Here is a 21,714-nt window from a genome sequence, read left to right as displayed (position 1 = left end):
CGTCATTGTATTATGTAATTTGTGGAAGATGAAGCATTTTTAGTGAAAATCACATTTTTGCCATAAATGACATATGTCTATGACCTTTGACCCACCGAGTTGGACACTGGCCTAGAGCATATGGCTACGATGACTCGTTATAGGTTTGACAGAAGAAAGAAAGAAAGAAGAACTGACTAAAAACAGTACAATCGCAAATTGAAAATTTGCGATTGTAATGACTTCTAGCACATGAGCATTGCTGCATGATATGACTAGGGCTAGGCTCTAGGGGCCTAGTTTCTTAATTATACAATAAACATTTGCATTTCCCCCAGGCCCGTAGCCAGCACCCCCCCCCAAATGCCAAAGGCCCAAAAAGTTCCCCTTTTTTTAACCCAAAAAGTCCCATTTGCGAGCGCAGCGAGCGAAAAATAGAGGTTTTTTATGCCTTCTGTAATCTTGGTCCGTCCAAAAATGTCCAAATCCGCCCAGTCCAAAAAGTTCCAAATTTTGAAAAAAGTCCACTTTTTCAAAATCAATACCCCCCAATCAATCCAGACTACGGGCCTGATTGCCCCCCGCAAATATTCCAAACTGGCATGACTGGGTCTTGTACAAGTACAAGTCATTAAGCATGTCAACTTCAAGGCACTGTTTTGTGTCTCGAATGGTGCATTCATGATTGTACAGCATGCATGGCATGTGCAGCAGGCATGTAATTTAACTGCTCAGTAAGCTTAACTATTTTAACATATCCTGATGATACAAAACGTAAAACCAAGTTAAAATATAAATCCAGCAATGTGTCCAAAAGTCAAGTAGACCTTTAAAGAAAATTTAAATGTTTACTAACCTGTTTTATTTGCAAATTTAGGCCTCAAGTTTATGTTCGTCACACGTACGCGTACAACTCCTTTTGCTTACTGATGTACATTGGGCAATATCCGTTCTGGAAAAGTGTTGGGCGAAAGCGATACTACTACAATTTTAATCCAAAATTTTTTAAACTTTTGAATGTCCAAACATGGTGATCTAGGATTAGAAACATGTTTATAGGTAAAAATGCGACCAGAACTAACGAATATCCAAAAATTTGAAATTGTTTTTCAACATGTTTCATAGGCCTAGGCCGACTAGCCTACAACTCTAGCGTGATGCAGAATTCACTGCTTGCCTATCCAGATCCAAATCCAGATCCTACATCAAGCAAACAAACGGACACATTCAAGGCATTATGTCATTGATTGATGCGCCGTCCCGCTCGTGGCAGTGGCATCAGTTTTGCACTCGTGTGTGCGTAGGCCTACCCATAAACACTTGTGTGCGTACTCACAAACACTTGTGCACGCGCGTACGTATACCTTCAATAATTTGCAAATGTGCGTGCGTACCTATAAACACTTGTGAACGCGAGTGTGCACTTGCAAACACTTGCGAACTCGCATGCGTACCCGTAATAACTTTCGCGTACCCATAAACACTTGCGAACGGGCATGCGTACTCGAAAACACTTGCAAACTCGATTGCGTAACGTACGCGCGTGCGTACCCGCAATAACTTTCGAACACAAGTGCGTACCCATCAACACTTGCGCATGCGTGTGCGTACCCGTAAACACTTGCGCATACGCTTGCGTACTTGCAATCACTTGCGAACGTGCATGCGTACGCATAAACACTTGAGAACGAGTGTATTCACGCAAACACTTGCGAACGTGCATGCGTATACTCCCAAACACTTGAGAACGTGCGTTTGTAGGGGAAGGTGGGGCATAACGGACCCCCGGGGCAAAACGGACCCAACGGAAAAATAGGCCTTGGCAATACTGCCGTCTATGCAAATTATATTGAGGAACACAAGTATGGCCACACAGATTTACAACAAAAATTTGATCTGAAACAATCTACTGACATCCGAGCAAGATCGAGTCAAAAAATTAAAACCTGTCTGACGTAAGATATGTAGATGTTTAATGCGCGGAAATTTTACTTCATTAATATCGGATTCCCAAATAATTGTGTATATTGTAAACACTAAGGTACTAGCTTTGAGCTGTATGAACTGCATGGCCTATATGCTACAATGTATTATGCATGCAACCTATTCCTAAAAAATTAGGTATGGGGCAAAACGGAACCCCTAGTGTGGGGCATAACGGAACAGGATTCCGTTTTGCCCCGGGCGTTTTGCCCCACAGATGGGTTCCGTTTTGCCCCAATTGGACATAATACGTATTCACTCAAGGAAATGTAGGCGTTATCTAGGGGCCTACTCGAGCATGGTAAACACTTCGCTGAAACATAGGCATATTAAACTAGGCCTACAGATAGAATTTATGATTAAAAGTTAACTTACTCCACAGAGATGGGTAGGCCTACTTAATATTTCTTTCTAATCAAATATTGGTCATACATATTATAGGCCTACTAGGTCTATAAGAAGTTAACCACTCACTCCACAGAGATGGTAGGCCCACTTAATATTGTAACTGAATATAGGCCTACATATAACTAGACCTAGGGCCTACCGATGGAACTACTGATATAAGTTTACACCCAGGGTGCCGTTTTGCCCCATAGGGGGGTTCCGTTTTGCCCCGATAGTGGGGCAAAACGGATTTATTTTTTTGAAAATATTTCTTCATTTTTATAAAAAATTGTAAGATTCAACTCAAGTTATATTGGTTAATGGTATATTAAAGGTAAATACAAACTTCAACTGAACATATACTTTTTACAGTCATATTACTTATGGTGACGTCACAGAGCATCCTCGAAGTTAAGTGTTCCGTTATGCCCCACCTTCCCCTACTTGCAAACACTTGTGTATGCATTATGTGTATACTTGCAAACACTTGCGAACGCGCGTGCGTACCCGCAATAACTTGCAAACGCATGTGCGTACCTATAAAGACTTGAACATGTGCATGCGTACCCATAAACAATTGCGCACGCGCATGCGTATTCGCAAACACTTGCGAACGTGCGTGCGTACCGGCAATGTACGCAAGCGTACCCATGAACACTTGTAAACATGGAGTGCGTACTCGCAAACATTTGCGAACGCTTGTTAACACAATTGTGCACGCGTGTACATACCCACCCACAATATCTTGCAAACGTGCGGTATAGGCCTACCTATAAACACTTGCCGTCCCCCATGAAAAAAAAATTAGAGAGGGCGTCCCCCCCTTTAACACTCCCCTGCTTTCTCCGACTATGATCGGCCGGCCCACCCACTCCCCACACCCGGTTGCCTCCCGCGTATGGGTGCCGACCTCGATATGCCGACCTTGTAGCTACTACACCGGCTATGCCGCCGTGGCGATACCCGGGCAATTCCCCGGGGCGATATGATCGGGTAAGTAAAATAGTTTGAAGATATGCGAATAGGCATATTATGGACCGCTCACAAACACTTGTTAGGGGGGCTGATGCAAAAAAAAAATCATCGCGAAAGTTTTCCGCCCCTTTCAGATCTCTAAAAATTCAGCCTCCCCTTTGACATGAAAATTATGGGTCAATCCCATAGAAAATCATATAAACTCAATTTTCCTGGGAAAATTTTTGGTCATTTTTCAAGGCCCTCTTCTACCCCTAGGAGGGTCAAAACTAAAGCCCCTCCCCACCCTTTTGCATCAGCCCCCCTAACAAGTGTTTGTGAACGTCTCTTGCACCAACTTCACCATGTTGTAGGAATTCCCATATCAACATCAGCCCGCCAATTGAGCGGCGACGGGGCCGTATAGCATACCCCGTACCACCCGGTGTTTTCGCGTAAGTATTTGAGGTAGTGCACACCGCGCGCGCCACTTGAAGAAGGGAACGGAAGTTCGGTTTAAATCGTTAGATCATGCGGATTGAAAAACTTGGCTAAAATTTCAATGCTATCGACCTTTAAACATGTATTATACTAGGCATATGCATATTTCGTCCTAATAATATTTTATGTAACGTCATTAAGTTGTGCATTGAAACATTGGTTGAAATCAGGTTGAAATTTCAACGTTGTATCAACGTTGAAGTTTCAACCTGATTTCAACCTCCTTAATTTTGCATTGAAAGTTTGTTGAAACATGGTTGAAATCAGGTTGAAATTTCAACGTTGTATCGACGTTGAAATTTCAACCTGATTTCAACCAATCTCTAGGTTGAAATCGGGTTGAAATCAGGTTAGGTTATATTTCGACGTTGTATCAACGTTGATACAACGTCGAAATCCTAACCTGTGCCCACTGGGTTGGTATCATTAAACACAATTTGAGTAAGTTTGCAGTTTAACCCACCCCTGTACAAAGTTCAATTACCTCTAGAGGAGTTACTGCCAGGGTACCGAAAGTTTGCCCTCACTTTTTCTCATGTCTCATGGTCTAGAACATGACTGTAAAGAGAGGCTAAAGAGTAACTTAGGGGACCTTTCAAGCACACAGAAACAGCCTCAGACAACCCTGCATTTAAATGTTTCATGGCAACCTTTGGCATGTTTGGTAACCTTTTTGAATGTTTTAGAAAACGTTCTGTGTTTGCTGGGTAGAACCAGGCCCGGGACCAGGCCCACAACACTCTGTGGAGTGACATCGATTTGCAGGAGTCATAAAATGGCCGCTCGGCAAACGTCGCTAACCAGGTCTTACTACGTGTCGTGTAATGAGAAGAGACCATAGAGCTCTATTTAATGCTCTGTTGAAGAGACTTCTAATTGTCACAAAATGACCGCTCAAGTTTTCATATTTTGTATCGTCCGGGGTCGGAAATAATCAGTGATAAAATGTTTTTAAACATATAACTAGGCATCTCAACAACACATTTTATTTGTAAAAGGTAATGCTGAACTCATTATTTTCATATCTTTTACTTTTCCTCACCGTATAATAATCTATTTTGCATATTCCTACTTACAGCAACATTTCGTATTTGGCATGAACAATACTGCTTCAAAGCCTGCTGAATGATGTGAAGAGATACTCATTACGTTTGGGAATTGGAAAGAACCTTCTGATAAATCATGCATGACTCAATTACAAATCTCTACATCCCTTTCTTCTTGTCTATTGATATTTTGAATAGTGTTTATCTTTCTAATAGATAGCGCCCTGATCGATTCTTCCTGCATATCAATATGCTTCATTTACATTACATTACATTACAGAGATCGGACACTAATCCCTACCATAACAAACCATGTATAGACTCTACATGCAAATACAGGTGATATAACAGGTCTATATTACAGGATTAGATTAGTAAACTATGATCTATTTGCAAGTATTATATTGATTGAGCAGGAAAGATTTGATACTATTTTTTTGTATAGTAGTCTAGTTGCCGGCGTGCGTTATTTCTTTCTGCAACCATAATGGGCCACAATGCGACAACACATAGTACATACATGTAATTAATAGGCCTATGAGGCTAGATATAACACGAGTTTATTACCATTATTATTTCCTCTTACTTAATAAAATAAAAAGAAATCGATAGAATTAAAATTCTATAACGGTTTACCTGGGGTTCGAACCCACAACCTTTGTATCCATAGTCTAATGCCTACACGACTGTGCTATGATTCGTTGTGCCAGAAAGGTGTTTGTTTATGATACTTATTGATTACGGAATAAACTGCATACACACAATATACTATTACTAGTATAATAAATACGAATATAATCCTAACCCAACCCTAATCCCTAACCCTAACCCTAACCCTTACCCTAACCCTAACCCTAACCCCTAACCCTAACCCTAACCTTAACCCTACCCCTAACCCCTAACCCTAACCCCTAACCCCTAACCCTAGCCATAAGACCCTAACCCTAAGACCCTAACCCTGACAATAATGAACCTTGCCTCGGACTATGCGGTTAGTGATATATTGCGGCCCATTATGGTTGCAGAAAGAAATTATTTATGTCCTCTTTTGCACAATTACTGTATTTTTGTGGGACCTGAATTTCAAATTTTATGATGATGACATAATGATGACATGTATGATGCAAACTCATAGGTGTTGTGCGTTTGGCAAGTTGGGAGGGTGGGGTTCAAAATGACCCCATAGGATTATAAAATTGCTCAAATACCTCTTTCAAATATATCAAATTATTTACATAAATAAACAAAAACAAATAAATAAATAAATAAATAAATAAATAAATAAATAAATAAATAAATAAATAAATAAATAAATAAATAAATAAATAAACGAAAAAAAATGAACAAATTTTAGCGTAGCATTAAAATCATAAATATAACCATTGCTGGCAAGAGGACTCGAACCAACGATATTGATATCAGCAGTCTGATGCTCTACCATTGAGCTAAATGACAGCATCTAGTGATGAGCGTCGAGTTTTTAGCTTATACAGTGTTTGTCTGTGATAATGTCGCCTCGTGAAAGAAAGAAATATAAAATCTCAATTTGTAATTTAAATTTATTTGATAATTTTCTAACCTATATTTTCTTTCGAGCAGGGACAAATATTTCCCCTCTTATCTAATTTGACCGCTATATAAGAATCTATTTCTTTTATTACTGATTTAATTCCGCCATTTGTTCCATTAAGCAATATCAAAGATTAATGTCACACATCTCACAACAGATATTTAGTTGGTCTAGTGGTCTTTCACAGTGCTGTTTAACCGGGAGGTACCGAGATCGATTCCCACCTCTGCCTGCAATTTTTTTTAAAGACTGGGAAATAATAACCTGACATTCGCCGCTGACATTCGTACTTCAGTAGCGGAGTTATAACCTGTTAAACTTTGCTCCTTCCGTAAAAGGGTAAATTATTTTGGCACTACATTATTTCTTTCTTTTTTTCACATTTGCTGGTATTAAATATCAAATGGTCATAATTGGCGGTCACTTCAAATCATCCCCAACTGAACTAGGTTCAGGAATTTCCTCTCATTGTTAACTGTTGGTTAACCCACCACTTGAGAATAAAGGACTATGATAGGTGCAACAGGATTACCTACGGGATTATCTCAAGGATATAATTCTGTTCTCCATCCTTTTCTTACATCTTCTCTGATATGTGCTAGTATCAATGGTTATTGTTAAAAGGCAATAAGGTGTGTAATTGCAATATTTCCTCTGAATAGGAAAGACTCTCTACATCGAGTTATGTATGCTGGTGGTTCGCAATACTGTTATTTAAGAGAAGGTATCTTCCAAATCCAAATTCAAATGTGCTTGATCACCTGTCAGACAAAATCATTATATTAGCTTTATGCAGATATGCACTAAGCATATACGGTTGAAAAGGCGGAAAGTTTGTTTCCCGTCGTTTTTGAGAAAATTTAGCACATTTTTTCTTTTCAGAAATCTAGACAAAATTGACGTTTCCAAACAAAAAGAATGACGAAGTACATGTATGCCCAGGCAAGCTTACTAGTATGCCTAGGCCTATGTGTAGCAAGTATAGAGATCTTGCTGTAAAATGCTTGATTTCATCAGGGATTCCCATGCTACAATGAGGTAACATATAAAATAAAATCTAAAAACACATACTAAAAATCAACTTACTTGATAAAGTATTGCAATGCAGTTTGACTGCATCCTGTAACATTGACATTGTAGCAGTGGCTCCAACCTTCAAACCCGTCTCTGTTAACTCAATGCTGTTGAGTTGTGAGACGTGGCCTGTGTATATGACGACTCCCTCATGACTCTGAACTGTACCTGCGGTAGAAAATAACAATATTATGATATATGGCTTGTAATGAATTGGACAAAATATTTCATGCACGCTGAGATGTTGATGCGGGAGCCCCGAAATCTTGAGTCCATTCTAGAGTCTTTAAGGACGGGTTTCTCGACAGGCGGCCTAGTAAGTTTGGCTTACAGCGACCTTGAGGCATACTAGCCCACGTCTGTTAGAAGACAATAGGGCCTCTTAACCCTGGCTTCAGCCTATAATATGCATCAATCGGTCTCCCATGAAATACATCGGTTGGTCAATGTTGCAAATACATAGAATAAGATATAATTGTTTTATTGGTGGCCAATAAAAGGATGCGCTTTACAGCTAAGGCTGATTTTTGCTTTAACAAATCAAGTCACTTTTTACCAAAGATTTTAAAGGTGGAGAGCTGACAATCATGGTGACAGTTTCGAAAATGGTTCATTTTTCACCTAACAGGACTTGCTATTTAATTCTAATTCGGGCCAAGCTCCGGTTTAAACTTCAATGCCTTTCTATTTATTAAATCCTTTCATTTAACAAATCCTTGTGAAGCTGTATGCGATCTCTGTACAACTTTCTATCCATTATCAAATATACCATTCACGTGTTGAATGCTTGGTGTGGATGTCATGGATGAACATGGATTGTCATTTAATTTTACAACTGGGATCTTGATCGATGAAGAACAAAAGCTATATAATAAGATACAATATTACCAACGCGACGTCGCGGTTAAGCCTGGGCCTCAAGGAAGAACAGATGATTAATTGTGTTGTCAACTGATTGAGTGAAAAATGAGTGTCCCAGGTTAAAGAAGAAATAAAACAAAAAGCCGCTATAAAATTGCACCAGCTCCTCCGTTGGCTAAACGTAACATTTTTTAAACCCAAGGACATTTGGTGCGGCCGACTGGGAGGTCGATTCTTGGTTCGCCACGCCTTTCACTGCTTATAATAGGGCATCTATAATACTGGCTAATATAAATATGGGTTCAAATGAGGTTTCATTGCGAGGTCAAAGAGACGTGAGCCCGCTCTCAATGCTGGAGTCTTTTCTTAGGCCCGATTTCTTGAATGTAAAGTCAACCCAGTCTTCATGGTCTTAGCTGTGTAAAATACATGGACAGATGGGACAAATGAAATTACTATATTAATTTCTAATTGTGACCTAAGTGAGGAAAGTACAAAAAACAGATTTCAACATATTAAGAGTGTATACCTGAAGCTGTGTTTCCTGCAATGATTACTGCCTTTGGGATGTTGGCTTTCACCCTCAGGACATCTTCAAGATTACCAGCATTAATCCATGTAAGTTGGTCTCCAGTAAATCGGGTAGAGGATTGATTGAAACTCGCATCGTTTGTCTGAAATGATAAACATTATCAGTAGTTGACTCAATAATAGACCATTACTTTCATTAACAGAAATATATGTACACTAGAAATATTACACACAATTCACTTTTCTTCTGTTGACGTGAATCAAGTTTGGATATGTTAAATTATACTTGTAATCGTTTCACTTTGCGCACATATTCTTTTGACATATCGATCTTTCAATGTTCATTAAATGAAACCACCTTTATAGTTCAAAAAAACTATATAAAGACCTCTGTAACTCACCAATAACAAACACTTACCAATAATTCTGGAGGAAATATTACATCCTGTGTGGGGTCATATTCTGTGAATTTAGTTATATCATAGAGCTCATCACTCTGAAAAGAAAGAATAACAATGTTTCAATGAAAAACTCGAATTACAGGGCTCGTCGAGTCCAATATTTCCTTCATCATATTCTTGACATACTTGGCGAATCACTTGTTTTACCTCATTTTGATTATAGTAGTCGTTTTGGTCAAATTGCACTCTTAGATATAAAGTGCAAGTTCATCAAAACAATTTGGTCAGAATAATCGTGTCTGCTGACATCAAAACCTCCATAGATTTTTTGATGAGCTCTATGAATTGGTTCAAGATTCTTATTATGGTTTTCAAATGTTTGATTGGTAATGTTCCTTCTTGTTAATGTTTGTGTATGATCTTACCATTTCAGCGTCACCATTTTGGCAGCATTTCTCTCCAGTACTCCCTTTACAGCAACCTCCCTGAAATACATAAAGAAATTAAATGACATGGCAAAATTTAAATGCGAAATTTGGTCATGACATGGACATTCTTGTTGTGTATTCCAATACACATCTGGCAGAGATGCCAGTAGGGCCTTTGTACGAGTCTGATGGGTGGCGAAGAACGTTTTTGAATCCCATATTCCATTATTACTTTTTCAAAAGGATGTATGGACTTTGTAGGAAAAAATCAAATTGCGATAATACCTCCAAACCTAATAATGCAAATTAGGTGTTCGACGAATCAGAATACGATCAGCCCACCTCCAAACTTATGCAAATGAGTTCAGGCGGTTACGTGAACATGTACAGTAGTTCGGCTCGTGTGTATACCGACCTCTGTGGATTTATCACATTTACCCGATGTGTTACCATGGTTACCTCAGTGAAAGTCTTGAAAGCATCTAGGATTGGTCTATAACCAGTACATCTGCACAGGTTTCCCTCCATAGCATGCATCACCTCCTCACTAGATGGTTTCGGGTTGTTTCTTAGTAATGTGTACATGGACATTACCATACCTGGACTACAGAAACCACACTGGGTACCATGAGTTTTTGCTAATCGTTCCTATAACAGAATATAATGCAGATGCAGATAGTGATTGAAGAAGATGGTGAATGAACAGACAGCATGTCATAATATTTTATTTGTTTTATAATTAAGTTTCATTTGATCAAGAGACTATAAAATGTATGGTGCACACCCACGGTTGTTTGATGACATGTAGAACTTTATCCATTTTTAAGAAAAGTTGAACACTGATGGCGCTACCCAGTGGGCACAGGTTAGGATTTCGACGTTGTATCAACGTTGATACAACGTCAGAAACTGACCCGTGTGCCCACTGGGTATTTATATAAATTCTTCTTTGCTTCTTTACAAGTGGTAGACTCTTGTATAATGGCATTAAAGCATCATACAAATTTCACTACTTTTTATCACGAAATAAAAGTATTGGGTTAAATTAAATTAAAAATATATGTAAATAAATAGCGCCCTCAATTTGAACACAAATATACAATTTATAGAATAAAAACTACGACAATAAGACTTTTTTTAAATGTGTATATTAGTATGATAGCTGTTGGTATTGTTAAGTTCTAAAATTGAAAATTATGTTATGTTTTCTTAGAAACATTAATAAATGATCACATCAAACAAGTCCACCGTGTCACTGTCACCCAAAGCCCTTACTTTTTTTTAAAACTATAATTGGGCCCATTTTTAAAATGAAAACAAAGGATATTTTTTACTTGCAACCATAAGACATGAATATATCAAAGGTGCATTCATCAAGTACATGGTACACACTATTTACATATTCAAATAGAAGAATCTGAACAAAAGTAACAGGCCTATACCTGAACTGCATGTAGTTTGGTCTTTGTGCTACCAATCCCTTCTATCGTTGTAACAGCCTTGCCATGGATGGCACAGAGTGGATATAAACAAGCATTCACAGCAATGTGACTGGTGGATAAAATAAATTTTAACACAGATTAGATAGGAATCATTTTCATTTTCTGGTGCCGTCAACGCGTCCCCAGACTCAAACTATTGCACAATTGACCAACAATTTCTGTCAAGTTCTGCGTCTTACTTACGGGGTATTAAAGATCATGCAACTAGTTTAATTATGGGCCGATAGAGCATTTGTATAGTGAGAGTTGCAGATTTTTGTGTACACCGTAGAGCAGTTGGTGCCACTACTCTGTTCCATCGAATGTTCTACGGGAATGCTCCTGAGTTACTATGCTAACTACTTCCTGACCAACTTAAGACTGACCCTCGTCTTCACCGCTCAGTTAGATCGCACGACCTTGCAGTCCAAATCATATCCCAAGATCTAACCTTGTTAGTCATGAGCGGTCCTTCATTCCATCTGCGGCCCGCACGTGGAATGCACTCCCGCCTCACATTCCATGAATTGTGAAAATGGACCAGCTTCAAAAAGGAGGTTAATATCTATCTAGGCGCCAACTCGTCAGCTTTATCATAATGATAATAGCTATTAATGCTTTGATTTGTTTTGACATAAAAAAGAATTGCAGTGGTGCTGGCGACGGGGACATTTCACCCACTCTTTTGGGCAAAACAATGACAAAATTTTAGACCCCCATATTTTACTTTTCCCCAACCCCCGGAAATATCCTGGTGCCGCCACTGGCACATTGTGTACATAACTCTTTGAAATTCCCACATGTTGTTCAGTTTTGCCACTGTATCGAAATGTGATGTCCTAAATCAAAGGGAAGGGGGCTGGGTGTTTGCATAAAAGCCTGGGCTGAAGCGCTCCAGACATGCCAGAGCCACACCCTAGGCACATCACTGAACTATTACCAACCTGATATTCCTGGAAGAATGATCCACTGAAGATACCATGATTGTACAGGCACCACAGGCACCAACTCCGCAACCAATCTTACATCCTGTAAGTTGTACTATCAGAACGTGTTAAAGAATTTAAAACAAATTGGTTCATGGTTTTGGATGTGGTGTGCATGCATCATCATGGGATGCACACACAAAAATTGACCATTAAAGCCATAATGAACGAATGAACTGTTAAATTTTGATTTCACTATTCTTCCACAAAAATGGAATCACTATATGGCCCACTCTTGACTACCCGAATCACACCCTTATTCATCCGTTTGCCCGCTCACCACTCTAACACTTATGTAACCCACCATGACACCCATTATATTAATCCATCGTGACACCCTGCAACCTACTAGGACACCCTTTAAACCAACTTGACACTTCTTAACACACCATAACACACCTTAACTAATCGTAATATCCTTGACTCACATAACACCCTTTAATTCAATCGGACACCACACCCTGACATCCCTTAACCCCAACACCCATTGCTCAATCAAACGCTCTTAACCCACACTGACAGCCCTTATCCTTTCTTAACACCCCTTTTTCAGTGTATTGAAGGTGAATGTCATGATTTTGCCAGACCGGTCCCTCTTAAGGACATTTTATCAATAACATTGTACGTTTGAAGTCTATATTATTACACAAAATACATGTAGCTACCAAAATAGTGAGACGTTGTCCACACTGTGTTGATATGTCGTTACCTCGAGTCGCGGCTACCATAGCATATATTTTGGGGTCATGGGCTATCATTGTACCAAATACGAATTCTGAGGGCGCTGAAGTTCGCGAACTAGATTTGATTAAGTTTTTCACATATTGCTCCATGTAGCTCATAACCTTTGACCTCTGGGGTTAGCCTACCACAGGAAATATTTAGGGGTCATGGGCCATCATTGTACAAAATTATGCACCCTGTGCTTTCGCAGCAATTGTTTCTAATTCCTTGTATACGGTATGCAGATGTATGCCATCAAGTCATTTGATTTTTTAATGCATTATTACCACCATCGTCAACAAAAACAAAGGCAACCCAACATATGAATGATGTGATGATAGTCATCATCAAAATCATTGTTGCCATCGCTGCTCTCGTCGTCGCCATCGTCCTCAACAACAGAATCAATCATCAATCATCGATCATGCATCTACATAAAGGATACATTTAGAGCGGATGTAGCGTGCAAGACTCCAGGAAGGATCTGGATGCTTCTCTGATATCTGGGTAAAGAAAAAGAATTGTATCAGAATTTTAACTCTCTCATCAGGACACTAGCAATATTTTTTTTCAAATGGCCATCAAGATCTGTAAAGGTATTAGGTATCCTGCTGACAAACTCTAAGAAATACTTTAAATACCAAAACAAATGTGTGCGATCCTATTGAAACAAAATTCCTCAAAATTACGTTATCATAAGAATTTTCTATTTGTATGAAACCGAACTTGAAAATGCTAGTAATCGCAAAATGTTGGTTATTTTCATCTGGCGGTTTTTCACGTAGAACAGCTCTCCCTTTCAGAAATACACCAGACAGATACCATCAATACCACAAATATTTCTCCGGGGAGGGCTTTCTGAAAATGTTTGTACAAAATAGTGGATCATTCAATGATTTCTTTGTTTTGACTAAAAGGATTGCAACTGAAATTCACCTCCCCTTGCTATGTCACTGGTCATTCCAATATTCCTTTTAAGGTCCATTCATACTACGCCGCAACTGCTTTGCGGTGCAGTGCGGTGCCGATATATCGATTAATTTTTGCCGTAACTCAACGAAACTCGTTGCATTAATTTCCAAGTTAAACTGTATTAAACTTTATTGCAATACCGCAATGCAGTATTTTGCAGTACGATGCAGTGCGGCAACGCACCGCATCGCAAAGTAATTGCGGCGTAGTATGAACGGACCTTTAAGATATATCCAGGGATGCAAATTGTGTGGGAGCGGGGAGCACCGCTCCTAGGAAATTACAGTTAAAATTGAGGAAATGATGCCTTGAGAAGAAAAAAAAAAAAGAGAAAAAAAGAGAGAGGGAAAAGAAAAAGAAAAGAGGAGAGGAAGAGGGGAAAAGGAAAAAGAGGAAAGAAAAAGAAGAGGAGTTGGAGTGAGGTAAGATGACGTAGGTTCTCAGCAAAAGACAACAAGTTAATAGTTGGGGATGTGAGGCAGTGAAGCTACTGAATGGAGGAAATCTCAAGACAATGGTTATCCAAAATGTTGAGGAATTCATGATTGTTCAAGAAATCCTTAAAAGAGGAAAAAATGCATATTTGAGGAAATTTACAATTTATCACCAGAGGAGGTGTAATTTTAACAAGAAAAAAAGAAGTGGGGAAGGCATGTGGAAACATGGCACATATCTGAGGAAATTTATACTGAGGCAGCAATGAGGATTTTATGGGGGAAAGTCATACATACATTCAGTGTATTGATTCAGTACTAATGCCAGTGAGGAAAGTCTGCATGACGACCTAGAATATCTTGACAAAATTTAAAAAGAACCATAAGCACTGAACATATAAGGATATTTTGAGGAAATGGACCAACATTTTAACCATAACAAAGGTAACCATGGTAACAGAAATTGAGATACGACACTCTTAGAAATAAAGGTTCTAAAAAGGTTCTAAAGTTGTTCTCTCAGGAGAACCCTTAGAGTTCCTCTAATTTAAAAAGAACCAAAAAAAGTTTCCAAAACCGAAAAATAGCCTCAAAAATGTGATACAGAACCGTTTTCATTCTTTAGAGAACCTTTAAGGGTTCTCCAAAATTAATGAACCTTTTTAGAGGTTCAAGAGGGAGGGTTCTCCTGAGGACAAAAAAGGTTCTACCTAGAACCTTTATTTCTTAACGTGAAAAAAAAGATATATAAATGTGCTCCGTCTGACAAAAAACGAAGGGGGGGGGGGGAAGGAAAGGGGAAAGAAGCCTGTGTCACAACAAAATTCACCCAAACTAGTGTAAAATACCAGATTTTTGTGTGCTATCCGCGCACATTGTTTCAAAAGAGCCTTTTTGAGAGCTCAAAGACGTTACATGTAGAGTCTCTCTAAAAATACATGCTATGTTACCATTCTCATCTTTCGAAGTGCATAATTAAAGCTATTTTATGTCTGGTATGATTGAGGAAATCTTGAGCCTAAATCCCTTGCTCCTGAGGAAGAAATCACAATTTGCACCCCTGGATATATCATTATACTCGTCTGCCTTTTAGGCATGAAACTCAGAGTAACGACTACCTATTCTGGAAGGTCTGTTCTTTGGATTTTTATATCATTATACCTCATATACATTAATGAGAGAATGACACCAATTCATCATAACATAATTAAAGATAAATCAAACTATACTTTTTTGTTTGAGGGAAACAATTAATAGTCACGTTGCATAAACCGCCAGGGAAGCCAACTCAACGCAACTCGTCTTATTTCCAAGTTAAAATGTATTTAACTTTATTGCGATACCGCAATGCAGTATTTTGCAGTTCAATGGAGCTTGGCAATGCACCGCACCGCAAAGTAATTCAACGGACATTTAGGCGTGAAGTCAAAGATGCAAATCGCAACCTCTTTTATTATACGGGGAGATAATGGACTCAATGGACAATCTGCGAGTATGTACCACACGTAAATAAACTCTCGTGTGTTTCGTTTAATGATATAGAAACACTACGTGGTATTTCCAGGGATATAGAGTCACTAGTAGACCCTCCGGCGGTACTGGCTACAGGATACTTCTCCTCACCCTTCGGTTTTGGGCTGGTAGGTCTGTACATAACCAACACATCGGGGGAAATGTATCCACATTCGTATACTCTTACCTTCTGCCCGTTACAGAAGAATACCAACGTGTCTGAAACTGGTGCATTCAGGTCCATCTTCTCTGTACATGTAGTTGCCCTCAAGTTTCTTTAAACGTGTGAGAATTGAATAGAAGCAAGAACAGTAGTCAGTTACAGTAATAATATCCTTCAAATGATGAACTTAAAAACAATAGACATGATAAACTAATTACATTTACTCCACTCTTCTCTCCCCTCCCTCCCCGTCTTTCAACCAGATGTCTGGGTCACCCATTGTAAACAGAGACTCAGTGGCTGTGTCATGTCAAAAAGATGGATATGACTCAAGAACACCAAAGAAACCCTTCTGTACCATGTCTGGGTTCGTCCACCATGTAATATACACCAAGTTTGAATTATTAGAGTATAATGTGGCAATACAAACTACTATGAACCCTAATCATAATTGTATTATTATTGTTCAATATGATCGAATCAACTTGTTCTTCAACAGCCACGCAGAGCCATTTTGTTCCGATCTGTTTAATAATTTTGACCGCATAATGGGCCGAGTGATATCCGACTAAGGCTATTAACAATAGCCTGGTGACTGACCTCTGTAGATGTCAGAGTACGTCATCTGCATTAGACTGTCTCCACCAGTGGTCTACGCTGCGCTAGGTGTTATGTTCCATAACCAGAGTGTTTACGAATGAGGGCAGCTGTCATTTTATTTGTTCTGCACATATATAATCTGAATTTTTGTCAGTCTTTGATTTTAAAACGCACGGCTGTTTGTCAATACGCACGCTAACGACTATCATGTTCTTTCAACACATATATTCAAGTGCAAGCCTTACAATTGGCGTCTTTAGAAAGCAAAATTTACGGGAGATATTCATCATTTTCTACCCGGTATCGTCTAAATATCAAATCGTGCATAGCAGATACACCGGTATTGATTTAGTTTCCCTGCCTGTACAATATAATTATTTACCAGACGTTGTCGCTGTGCACTGCGGCCCAAACCTCACGTATCCGTCATAGTTTGTTATTGCATGTGTTTACCCAATCCATGTATTGCCTCATTTTATATGAACTCATATGAATGAACTACAACTCCTATAAGACTCTCGGGAGGGCGGTTCACGTTTCTTGTGCAATCAGAGAGTAGGTGGTAAACAGGTCGCCACCCGCGGTTCGCATGCACATAGATCCCGGAACTGTGGTGTGCAACTATGTACAATAATCAGCGCGCAAAATAGAGATCACAATGCTTTAAATGTGATTCAAAATTTATTATTATTACACCTAGCTCACCTTTTAGTTGAGGAACAGTACCGATTGACAACCGGTTTGGAGAATATTTCAACAAGAAATCTTAAGCATTCCCCATATCCAAGGAAAAGGCCAAGAATAAATGTTTGGTTTCTTAACTATCTGTGATATATTCGTTTACTCTCAGGAGGTTCCGGCAAACGAACGATGAAACGGCTGAAATATTCCGTAAAATGAAACAATTATAATCGAGTACCATAATGATACAGATGTCATGAAAGCAAAACAAACTGGCGACAACCAAGTCTGGCCTGATGTCTGTATGTAAATAGGCAGAATCAAAGAGACGAACTAAACTAATACAAACATTGATATATCAATCAGAGTCCGTCAAGTCCAATAAATAGTTGTGAACTTTGCATAGCGACGAAAAGTCATTTTATTTGTTAAATCATGTTAGAGGCCTACACATAAATTATCTTTAGCGGGGCTCATCCCATCAGGACGTAAACGTAGGCTATCTCCGCCCGGAGCGACTGTTAAAACAAACACACAGCGTACGGGCTTAGTTTCACTTTTGACATTTTCATGACCTCTAGTGTAATCATATTTGATCATTAGCGGAAGTTGCAACGAGTTGCCAGTTTGTCGTCCACATTTGTTCCCACACATTATTATTTGCTTACTCGCTGCATAATTCATAAGCTAGATTACGGACATAATTTGTTTGTTATAATGATTGATAATGTTGATCAAGGGATTATGGTGAAATGGATGAAAAAGTAAATATCAGGGTCTTTTCATCAGTTCATATGCATTGGTGCAGAGAATCCACCAGGTTGTTCATGATAGCTATCATGCTATTATCATCATGTTAATGAAGTTGAAGATTGGAACTGAATACCATAAATTATACGTATTTTTATTACAAAAAAACTTGAATCTTATACAGTGTGATGATAAAATATTGAACCATAACAAGTATATGAAGAAGGAAACACAACCCGACTTGAAATACTATAGTATTAATTTATCACTGTTCATCGAAAGGTGTTAGTTGCTACATAATGAAGGGAGCTCCAACAGAGGAGCAGATCACAGCAGGGGCTATTTTAACTCCTGTCACGTTTGTGCAGTGATATTTAAAATCCGTGCAGTTAGAATTAAAATTTCGTGTTTAAAATGTTTAAAACTTTATTACCATGCCATTTAAAGGCTTAAAGTACGATTTCCTTCAAATTTTAAATTTGTCATTATATACTCAAAATGCTGAAATAATACTTGTAATAATTATCGGGAATGGTTTCTGTTAATTTTGAGCTGAAATAACGAGGTAAAGTGAAAGAAACACTGCTTGTTATTTTGGCCGTTTAACACGCAGGTCTATGGGAGGACATAAAGTCATAATTCTTTGAATTATGACTCTATGTCGAACTTTGCTCTGTTTACCTACAAACACAAGAAATTTGGCTGATTCCATTTAGGTGCAAGTTGTGACATGTGTAAACATTACAAATATGCCAAAAAAATAGGTTTGAAAAAAATTAACCAAATTCATATTATAAGATCGTACATTATGACTTTAACAAACTCAATAGGGACGAATGGTCCATTTCTGAAAAAAAGGTCAACACTTCGTCAACCCTTTCCTTGAAAATGTCTAATTGGGAACCGCTAGCCGATCGCCAGCCCCCATTTAAAAACAATATAATGTTTAAACCTTTCTATTAATTTTGTAAACGTGTGGTACTAATACGGTGGTGCTACGTCACCGTCTGGCAATCGCAACAATATGGGAGAGATAGACAGGGTAAAAACTGTAAAATTGAACCCCACTAGGTTCTTCATATAGATTGTGCCAATTGGAGTACGTCCTTGGACCCAGTATAGTAGGGCACAATCATTAGTAGGGTTCAATTATTGGACCCTACTTATAACTGGACTTCACTTTAAGCAGTCAAGTTAGCTCAATCGATAAGGCGTTCGACTATGGTGCGAGAGATTGCGTGTTCGAACACTGGCTGTGCCTAATACGTTCTCGAGGAAAATTAAGTTAGCATGAAATTACCCTGGACAGTGAACTTACTGCTAATTGTCTCGTTGCAACCTGTATTATACTAGAAACACTTTGACCAAGTTTCAAGGCAAACGTCTGCAAAATAAAGGTACAATGAACACAATGCATTGATTTTTAGCAAAATATTAACAAAAATTACATATTGATGTACCAAATATATATTCCTCAAATTAGCCTCATTATACAGTTCTAAAGGCTAAAATATCACTCATTTTGTAGATCGAAGATAAATTAATGAAACTTTTACCTGCTTTTAATACGATACACAAAAACTTGTAGAAATTAATGTTCCTTTTCCCCGTTTGACTGTCAATGTCATATACACTGACTATACGCACCCCTATGTATACATGGTATAGTACAATGTGATTGATTGGATTTTCCACTCCAAAGAATACCACACTACCATGAAACCAAATACAAAAGATAGTCATTTCGTTAAGTTCAGGGCAAAGTTGAAAATGAAACTGTTGATCTGTAACATTTCTTGCTGAACGCGGCGATAAAACAGAGCGCCTTATGGTTCATTTTGCACCTTCAAATATACAAACAGTCTCAAAAGTTCTCACAATGCCTAGAGAAGTTGCTTTTTGCCTTGTACGTAATTTTCCCCATTTTCTGCGATTCCCTTTCTCCGTGAATTGACCCCGGGGAATCGACCTTCCTGTTACGCACTATTAATCAATTAACGATCCGAGGGAGTTTGATTGACAGTGACGTCAGACACACTCTAGTCTTTTTAATTCTACCTTACCATACCTTACCTTACCTTACCTTTACCTTACCTTACCTTACCTTACCTTACCTTGCCTTACCCTACCTTACATTACCTTACCTTACCTTACCTTACCTTACCCTACCTTACCTTACCTTACCATATCTACCTTACCATATCTACCTTACCCTACCTATACCTTACCTTACCTTACCTTACCCTACCTTACCTTGTACACCTTACCTTACCTTACCTTACCTTACATTACATTACCTTACCTTACATTACATTACCTTACCTTACCTTACCTTACCTTACCTTACCTTACCTTACCTTACCTTACCTTACCCTACCTTATCTTACCATATCTACCTTACCATATCTACCTTACCCTACCTTACCCTACATTACCTTACCTTACCCTACCTTACCCTACCTTACCTTACATTACCTTACCTTACCTTACCTTACCTTACCCTACCTTACCGTACCTTACCTTTCCTTATCTTACTTTATCTTACATGACCTTACCTTACCTTACCTTACCTTACCTTACCTTACCTTACCTTACCTTACCTTACCTTACCTTACCTTACCTTACCTTACCTTACCTTACCTTACCTTACCTTACCTTACCTTACCTTACCTTTCCTTACCTTTCCTTACCTTACCTTACCTTACCTTACCTTACCTTACCTTACCTTACCTTACCTTACTTACCTTACCGTACCTTACCTTACCTTACCTTTCCTTACCTTACCTTACCTTACCTTACCTTACTTACCTTACCTTACCTTACCTTACCTTACCATACCTTACCTCACCTTACCTTACCTTACCTTATACCTTACCTTACCTTACCTTACATTACATTACCTTACCTTTCCTTACCTTATCTTACCCTACCTTACCTTTCCTTTCCTTACCTTACCTTACCTTACCTTACCTTACCTTACATTACTTACCTTACCTTACCTTTCCTTACCTTACCTTACCTTACCTTACCTTACCTTACCTTACCTTACCATACCTTACCCTACCTTACCTTACCATATCTACCTTACCAGATCTACCTTACCTTATCTTACTTTATCTTACCTTACCTTACCTTACATTACCTTACCTTACCTATCCTTACCTTACCTTACCTTACCTTACCTTACATTACATTACCTTACCTTACCTTACCTTACCTTACCTTACCCTACCTTACCTTACCTTACCTTACCTTACCTTACCTTACCTTACCTTACCTTACCTTACCTTACCTTACCTTTCCTTACCTTACCTTACATTACCTTACCTTACCTATCCTTACCTTACCTTACCTTACCTTACATTACATTACCTTACCTTACCTTACCTTACCTTACCTTACCTTACCTTACCTTACCTTACCTTACCTTACCTTACCTTACCTTACCATTACCTTACCTTACCTTACCTTACCTTACCTTACCTTACCTTACCTTACCTTACCTTACCTTACCTTACCTTACCTTACCCTACCTTACCTTACCCTACCTTACCTTACCTTACCTTACCTTTATACCTTACCTTGCCTTGCCTTGCCTTACCTTACCTTACCTTACCTTACCTTTATACCTTACCTTGCCTTGCCTTGCCTTACCTATACCTTACCTTACCTTACCTTACCTTTTTTGTTATGTCCC

At 38.7% G+C, this 21,714-nt stretch overlaps 1 protein-coding gene across 1 annotated transcript in view; it reads right to left on the bottom strand.

Annotated features, from left to right (window-relative positions):
* Positions 1-19,675, bottom strand: part of LOC140163062 (xanthine dehydrogenase/oxidase-like) — a 46,373-nt gene extending 26,698 nt beyond the window's left edge. Inside the window, exons 1-12 of the mRNA XM_072186431.1 lie at positions 19,574-19,675; positions 17,292-17,465; positions 16,011-16,098; positions 13,351-13,408; positions 12,141-12,237; positions 11,158-11,266; positions 10,175-10,363; positions 9,713-9,772; positions 9,305-9,382; positions 8,885-9,029; positions 7,507-7,662; positions 4,881-4,945 (exon numbers count right to left, since the gene is read on the bottom strand). Coding sequence (XP_072042532.1) covers positions 4,881-4,945; positions 7,507-7,662; positions 8,885-9,029; positions 9,305-9,382; positions 9,713-9,772; positions 10,175-10,363; positions 11,158-11,266; positions 12,141-12,237; positions 13,351-13,408; positions 16,011-16,067 — 1,014 coding nt within the window. The 5' untranslated portion in view covers positions 16,068-16,098; positions 17,292-17,465; positions 19,574-19,675. The remainder of the gene's footprint in view (positions 1-4,880; positions 4,946-7,506; positions 7,663-8,884; positions 9,030-9,304; positions 9,383-9,712; positions 9,773-10,174; positions 10,364-11,157; positions 11,267-12,140; positions 12,238-13,350; positions 13,409-16,010; positions 16,099-17,291; positions 17,466-19,573) is intronic.
* Positions 19,676-21,714: the final 2,039 nt, after the last annotated feature.

This window comes from Amphiura filiformis, chromosome 1, assembly GCF_039555335.1.
Source record: "Amphiura filiformis chromosome 1, Afil_fr2py, whole genome shotgun sequence".
Classification (NCBI taxonomy): domain Eukaryota; kingdom Metazoa; phylum Echinodermata; class Ophiuroidea; order Amphilepidida; family Amphiuridae; genus Amphiura; species Amphiura filiformis.
This window is presented reverse-complemented; position numbering and strand designations above follow the sequence as displayed.